At 38.3% G+C, this 7,500-nt stretch overlaps 1 protein-coding gene across 1 annotated transcript in view; it reads right to left on the reverse strand.

Moving 5' to 3' along the window:
- LOC108252592 (glucose dehydrogenase [FAD, quinone]-like) overlaps positions 1-1,546 on the reverse strand; it is a 4,952-nt gene extending 3,406 nt beyond the window's left edge. The window contains exon 1 of the mRNA XM_026824758.1: positions 1,342-1,546. Within this exon, the coding sequence (XP_026680559.1) occupies positions 1,342-1,499 (158 nt within the window). The 5' untranslated portion in view covers positions 1,500-1,546. The remainder of the gene's footprint in view (positions 1-1,341) is intronic.
- Positions 1,547-7,500: the final 5,954 nt, after the last annotated feature.

A 7,500-nucleotide genomic window follows, 5' to 3' on the forward strand; every position in this document is an offset into this window, starting at 1 on the left:
AAGTCAAGTTAAATAAACCCCTTGGAAAAAAACCCCCGTGAATGTCATTCTCTTTGTTCCATGACGTTTCAAATGTTGAGGAATTCTCCTCCTAGATGGATTAAAAATGGAGTTTGCAATACGACCTGCTGTTTTTAGTGTAAAGTGCCTCAAAGAAAATAATAAATAAAAATACCTTGTTGGCTTTTTCTGTTTGTTAATTTTCCCCTCGGTGGTGTAGTGGTCAAGGCGCTCGCCTGGTAAACAGGAGGGCGTGGGTTCAATCCCAGCCGAGGTATGGAATTTTATCCTCAATATAATTCGAGAATTTGACCACAATAATAGTAGTAGCCTACTGCTGGAGTAAAGGGAATTTTCAGTCCTATGCGAGCAGTATAAATAAGCACTATTATTACCTCATCCCATCCTAAACTCCCTTTCTTTCCAGTCTTTCAAAGCCTCCTTAACAGAAACAGTCAGCGAAGGGTTATTTTCCTCCTAATGTCCTTCAAAACCTTCCTTCTCAACACCTTGAAGCGGGGGTGGGCGCCGGGGCCGTTGCGCGCGGGCGGACACGGGATGCAAGTACGAATGCGGGTGTAATTGTGTATGTGTGTGAATGACACCCCTATCCCTCTCCTCACACATTTATCACCAAATATTTTGATTTTTTTTTTCTTTCCTTTTTTAAGTTAAGCAAGTTCTATCCCTCTCCTCACACATTTATCACCAAATATTTTGAATTTTTTTTTCCTTTTTTTAAGTTAAGCAAGGATTTATATACTTATTTGTAAACTTTACCTATGAAATATATAAGACCTTGTTTAGACTGCGAGAGTAAAAGGACTTTTCAGTCTCATTCTGGCAGGATAAACAAGGTATATATGAAATATATAAGACCTTGTTTAGACTGCGGGAGTAAAGGGACTTTTCAGTCTCATTCTGGCAGGATAAACAAGGTATATTCTATTCTTTTCTATCCTGTTCTCTCTCCTCTCTCCAATTTCGCGACGATAAGACATCTGTTGTTAGTTGTTAGAGTTCCCTCTATCAAACCTATTGAAAATAATAATAATAAATAAATCAAAATAGTGTGACAAACTATATTGATTTTATTTTATAAAAGCCAACAGGAAAGGAATTTACTTAGGTTGACGGATCTCCTCTCTCCAATTTCGCGACGATAAGACATCTGTTGTTAGTTGTTAGAGTTCCCTCTATCAAACGTCTTGAAAATAATAATAATAATAATAATAAATCAAAATAGTGTGACAAACTATATTGATTTTATTTTATAAAAGCCAACAGGAAAAGAATTTATTTAGGTTGACGGAAATTCACTTAGAACAGGAATTCACTTACTTGAGTGTACTATCTACAACACTCCCCATAGCACAAGTACCCACAGGATGATATGAAGTGAGAGTGAGTGTCCTCACGTAGCACTCCCAAAAGGAGTGACTCCCGAGAGTGTGAGACTCACATCCCGGCAGTGGAGTGACTCGGAGGGTGGCGTTCATAGCGCGAAGTCCCGGGTTCGATTCGAGGAGGGATTGTACAAGGCGGATGCCTGGAGTGATATAAGTATATGACATTTAGACCATTTATACTCATTTGTAAACTTTACCTATGAAATATATAAGACCTTGTTTAGACTGCGGGAGTAAAGGGACTTTTCAGTCTCATTCTGGCAGGTTAAACAAGGTATATTACTCATTTGTAAACTTTACCTATGAAATATATAAGACCTTGTTTAGACTGCAGGAGTAAAGGGACTTTTCAGTCTCATTCTGGCAGGTTAAACAAGGTATATTCTATTCTATATTGGTTCATAAAACTGGTAGAACTCACTCCTAAAGAATAAAAATAACGCCTTTATGGGATCACCCCGTCTGTACACGGGAAAAGGCGAAGAAAAAGAAGATTATTTTCAAAAGTCATGTTTTTTTTCAACTCTTTCATCTTTTAATACTTTCTTATTCTGTATCTTTAGCATGAATATTTGAACAAAATTTTAACAAATTTTTGTATCTAAACAAAATTAAACTCTTTTTTTTATTCCCCCTCTTCTGTTCCTTCTTCTTCTTCTCTCTCTCTCTCTCTCACTCTCTCTTACTCTAGGTTTCAATACTTTATGTTTCTTTCTCTCGATTTTCAAACAGAGAGAGAGAGAGAGAGAGAGAGAGAGAGAGAGAGAGAGAGAGAGAGAGAGAAGAAGAAGAAGAAGAGAGTATAAGGGGAAGAGAGAGAGAAAGAAAGAGAGAGTAAAGAGGGAGAGAGAGAGAGAGTATAAGGGGAAGAGAGAGAGGGAGGGAGAGTAAGGGGGAGAGAGAGAAAGAAAGAGAGAGAGTAAGGGGAGAGAGCTCTATATCTTCCTGAATTTATTCTTACTTTCTTCCCCTTTTTTTATCTCTCCCTCTCCCTTCTTTTCACGAAAAAAGTAAAAAATACTTAATAAAGTATATATATATTTTTTTTCATTTCCTTATTAAAGTATTCAATTTATATCATCCCTCCTTCTCCTCCTCTTCCCCCTCTTTTTCTCCTCGTATCTTCCTTTCAAATTCTCCTCTTTCTCATCTCTCCTTCGCCTTAATCTCTTCCTCTCTCTTCTTCAAAGTTCTCTGACTTCTTTTTTTTTCAAACTTTTCAGAGAAATCCAACAATATTCCAAAATGAGAAAAGCCATTTTATCCAAAAACGGCCTCTGCAGAGTTGGGCCCTCTTGAGTTAGGTACCACTGTTACTAGAGGGAGCTTGTTCGTTGAAAGTACATAATTACAAGGCAATAATAATATGATTACAGGGCAAATTCACGATAATTTCAGTCTCAAAATGTATACTCTACTTTTGAGAGTTTTGAGCATCGAACGAAAAGAACAAGGCTCGTGTTAAATTTATCGTGTAAGCATCGTCCCGTTAAATTTATTCAGGTGAAATTTCAATGTTCAAAATATAAAAGGGGAGAGCTATTAAATCAGGCTTGTCCAACCCGCGGCCCGCGAGCTCATTTTTGCGGCCCGCGAAGGCCCGCCTAAAAAAAAAATTGAACGAAAATGGGAAATAACAGTAAATATACTAAATAAAATAATTAATGCATGAAAATTCTCAAATTTATAAAAATTATCCCAGTTTACCTTACAAATTTCGTAGTTAGTTTCTAATTCTATTAGGTACCATCAATTATAATTACATTACACCAGGCCATCCCCCCCCGTGAGTTGAGTTTTTACGGCCCGCCAACTCTCTACCTTGGTCTCTTGCGGCCCTCGGGTGCCCTAAGGTTGGACAACCCTATATTAAATGCTGTGTAGTTTAAAACAAAAATATAAATTAGGAGTAAATGGGCCGATCGGCCGATCTTTAAGTTGTTGTTGTTTTTTTAGTCGTTAACATTAAGATAATTAAATAATTGAAAATTCAAAGGCCAGCCTAGTTAGCTTAGTTGGTAGTGCGTCTGCCTTGTAAGCGCTAGGCCGCGGGTTCAATTCCCGCCCGGGGCGTATTTTATCCTGATGGGATAATGTTCGTTCTCGGAACGGCTGGCTTTCTCCTCTCCCGTCTTCCTTTCTCTCTTCGATTTCGGGACGATAAGACCATAGCAGTTACAGTTTTCTCTGTCAAACCTCCAGAAAAAAAAAAAAAAAATAAATAAAAAAATCAAAGGTTTCATGAGAAAAAAGGCAACTAATAGAAATAATTCCAACTTGGAATTTCTAAGCAATGTACATACGCATATTGTACATGCATTGTTTTATAAGGTACATGTACCAAATTTCGCCATGGGCTTCAATTTCACCATCCTTCTTACATTATTTATGCATATGCAGGACCAATATAATTGGGAGCAAGAGGAACCCCACATCCAAATGTAATCTAAATTCTAAGTTACTACTCGTAAACTTATTCTACGTTAACTCTTTCTTTCCACCCCCCTTTTATATTCGTAGGTATTGATGTAAATTGTTCATGTAAAAGCATTAAAACAATGCATTTAAACAATAAATTAAAAAAAAAAAAAAAAAAAACATTTCATTTAATTTTAGGTAACAACTTTTGTTTGTACTTACCTAGTGATTTCTTCAAGCAACTTGCAAGGATCCACAGCATAGAACTTAACCCCAAAGTACAGCGTGAGTGAATCTTTCCCTGAAAAGATATATAAAAAAAAAATTACATATTATTCAATATAGGTAGGTCAGGGGTTTCCAACTTCTATGTGCATGCGGGCCACATGCTACATTCGGAGGTACTTCGCGGGCCACATATGTACATAGGGGAGCACCCCCCCCCAACTTTTCAAAAATTTTTCAGAAATGGAGTCCGATCGAATTTTGAGCGCCGCGGGCGAAACTTTTCAAAAACTATTCTCCTAATTGTTAGCTGAACACTAAAGGGGGTCAGTTTCCATGAAGTTTGTACAAATCCCAAAAAGCTTCGCGGGCCACAAAAGTGGTCTGGCGGGCCACATGTGGCCCGCGGGCCGTTGGAAACCCCTGATGTTATAGGTACCCATCGTCCAATAGAGGAATGAAAGAAAAACAGTATAAAAGAAGGACGAGGGAGATGGCAGGATGGAGAGATAAAATACAAAATGTATTCCAGACTCACCGAATAGAGTAAATGAAAGCGAAGGAAGGAAGAGAAAGAGAGATAAAGCAGGGAAGAGGGAAGAGAAGAGGTGAAAGAGTATTTATAAAATATGGGCGAGATGAGAATGAAATTTTCGAGTTGTTTTTACTTTTTCTTCTTCTTCTTCCTCTTCTTCTTCTTCTTCCTCCTTTTTATTCTTCTTCTTCTTCTTCCTTTTTCTTCCTCTTCTTCTTTTTCTTCCTTTCTTTTTGTTTTGATTAGGTATTTTGAGCAAAAAAATAGAGAGTAGAAAACAGTTTCCTTTTTATCCTCTCTCTCTCTCATACCAGTCTCTCTTTTTCTCCCTCTCCTCTTTCCCTATCTCTCTCTCTCTCGCTTTCCCTATCTCTCTCTCTCTCTCTCTCTCTCTCTCTCTCGTGTGTGTACCTATATCTCCTTTTTTTCCCTACGTCCCTCCTTTATCCTTTTCTTCACTCCTTCTCTCCCTTTCTCTCTCTCATAACACTCTACAAAACTTTTTCCTTTTCTCTCTCTCTCTCTCTCTCATACTACAGTTTCCTTCATTCTCTCCCTCATCGTTCCTCTTCCATTGTTTTTTATTTCCCCAATAAATTCTCACCGAATTTTCATTCCCATTCAGAAGAATGGGGAAAGATGTCTCTCCCAAACAACTTTGCCAAATAAAAGCTATGGTATAGGGCAGCGGTTCCCAAACTTTTTTTTTCCTACGCGGCCCCCTTTTTTTTCAATTGTGAACGCTCCGCGGCCCCTTGACTATATTTTATGTGACTGAACTTGACCTTTACAAAAAAATTTTGTTTTTCCCCTCATAATATATAGTTAAAAAAATCAGCCAGGGGACCTTGCGGCCCTCTGGAAATCCTTCGCGGCCTCGGGGGCCGCGGACCCCAGTTTGGCAACCACTGAGCTCTGAGCTATAGTAATACGTTGCCTAGAATGTCAAGTAAAAGCTATAAGGTAAAAGAGGAATAGAAAGTGGGTAATCGAGAAACAAAACAAATTGTATTGAATTTGAGAAGCTGAAATTTATTCTCTTCTTATTTTTATTATTATTCCGAAAAGTCCTCGGAAAAAAAAACACACACAACTTTTTAAAGAGTGACAGTTTTATCATCTCTGAAATTTCCAATGGTGCCAATTGTATTTCCAATGGAGCTTCAATCCTTATAAAAGACTTTAGAAAGTAGCGAGCCAGCCTAGTTAGCTTAGTTGGTACTGTTGGTAGCGAGTCTGCCATGTAAGCGCTAGGCCGCGGGTTCGATTCTTTTTACTTTCCTTATCCTATAGGAAGGAAAGTAATGTAATCGGGTCAAATTTTCGATGGTCAAATTTTAGTGCCAAAACACGTTTTGAAGTCCCTAGAGCCTAAATCCGAAGTTTCAGCCATTGGTGTGTGTGTGTGTGTGTGTGTGTGTGTGTCTGTCTGTGAACAAGATATCTCGAGAACGGTAAGAGCTAGAGACTTGAAATTTGGTATGTAGATGTCAAATGTGACAAGGATCCAAGGATGCGACACGAAACTTTTGGTTAAGACCGGTGCGACGCTTGGTGGCATTTTACCGCTTTTTGGTGTAATTTTACAATTACAAATGTGACAAGGATGTTGCGGTTGGCGGTATTTTGACCGCTTTTTGCCGGTTTTCGAACGTGTTTTGGCGGTTTTCAGCTATACCGACTTAACGGTTAGAGATATTGTAAAAGTTAGGGTAGAAGAACACCCTAATAAGCATCATTCAATAGGATAAGGAAAGTCGTGTGATGTTTTCACCAGATTTTTATTACTACAGTTATAGCAAAACTATACTTGTACCTATTTTTTTTTTTTTTCTTACTAGTTGAGGTGTGTTTTTCTTTTAAGAAACAAGTATGCTTCTTCTTAGGCCGGTTACTCTTGCTGTGAGAACATATTATTGCAGGAGTAAAAGTATAAGATGTTTCTCTCTCCCTCTCTCCTATATCTTTCTCCCTCAGGACCACTTTTAGTATGACCCTAAAACTCCGTCTCTTTTATCTGTGTCTTCTTTTCTATCTGTTCTCTCTCTCTCTTTCTCTCTCTCTAAGAAAGAGAAAGAGAGGAAGGAAGAGAGTGAGAGAGAGAAACAAAGGAAGAGAGGAAGAAAGTAAGGAACCCAAATTTCCTCTTTCTCTTTCTTAATACCTCTCTCCTTTTTTTCCTAATGCCTGTCTGTCTCTTCTTTTCTATTTCTATCTCTCTCTCCCTCTGCATAAGAAAGAGAGAATTAACAAGTTTCCATTTATATTTGATTGACAAAAAACTCATAACATACATTTTTCTTATAAATGGTATACCCATCCGTATAAGCAGAGCTTGTGCCACGGATGGGGAAGAGAGCAGAGCTTATGATTAGGTAGGTTTATTTTTTATAGATATATTATGTTTAAATTAGAAGTGGGAGTACATACATGCCATGGAACTTTCATTTTCCGTCTCAATAAAAATAATTCTCCTTCATTCTCTCCCTCCTTCCCCTTTCTCCTCTCTTTCCTCCTCCTCTTCTTTTACTCCTTTCCCCTTTGTTTCCCTTTCCAATATTTTTTCTCTCTCTCCTTCCCTTGTTCTTCCACCTGATGGTTCTCTCTCTCTCTCTCTCTCTCTCTCTCTCTCTTCCTTTCATTTTGAAAAAAAGGAGGAGCAGAAAAAGGAGAAGGAGGAGAACGAGGAAGAAGAGGAGGAGGAGGAGAAGAAGAAGAAGAAGGAGGAGGAGAAGAATTTGTTCAGCCTGCAGTTGTAATAATAAACCGTACACATTGGGTTGTGCTCAACAGAGCACAAGCACACTCAAACCAGACCCCCAACCCAATATCTTAACGAAATTCCAAATTTTCATTTTAATCTAGCCCAGAGTATAAGGGGAAGAGAGAGAGAGTGAGAGGGAGAGTAAGGGG

This window comes from Diaphorina citri, unplaced genomic scaffold, assembly GCF_000475195.1.
Source record: "Diaphorina citri unplaced genomic scaffold, Diaci psyllid genome assembly version 1.1 scaffold643, whole genome shotgun sequence".
Classification (NCBI taxonomy): domain Eukaryota; kingdom Metazoa; phylum Arthropoda; class Insecta; order Hemiptera; family Psyllidae; genus Diaphorina; species Diaphorina citri.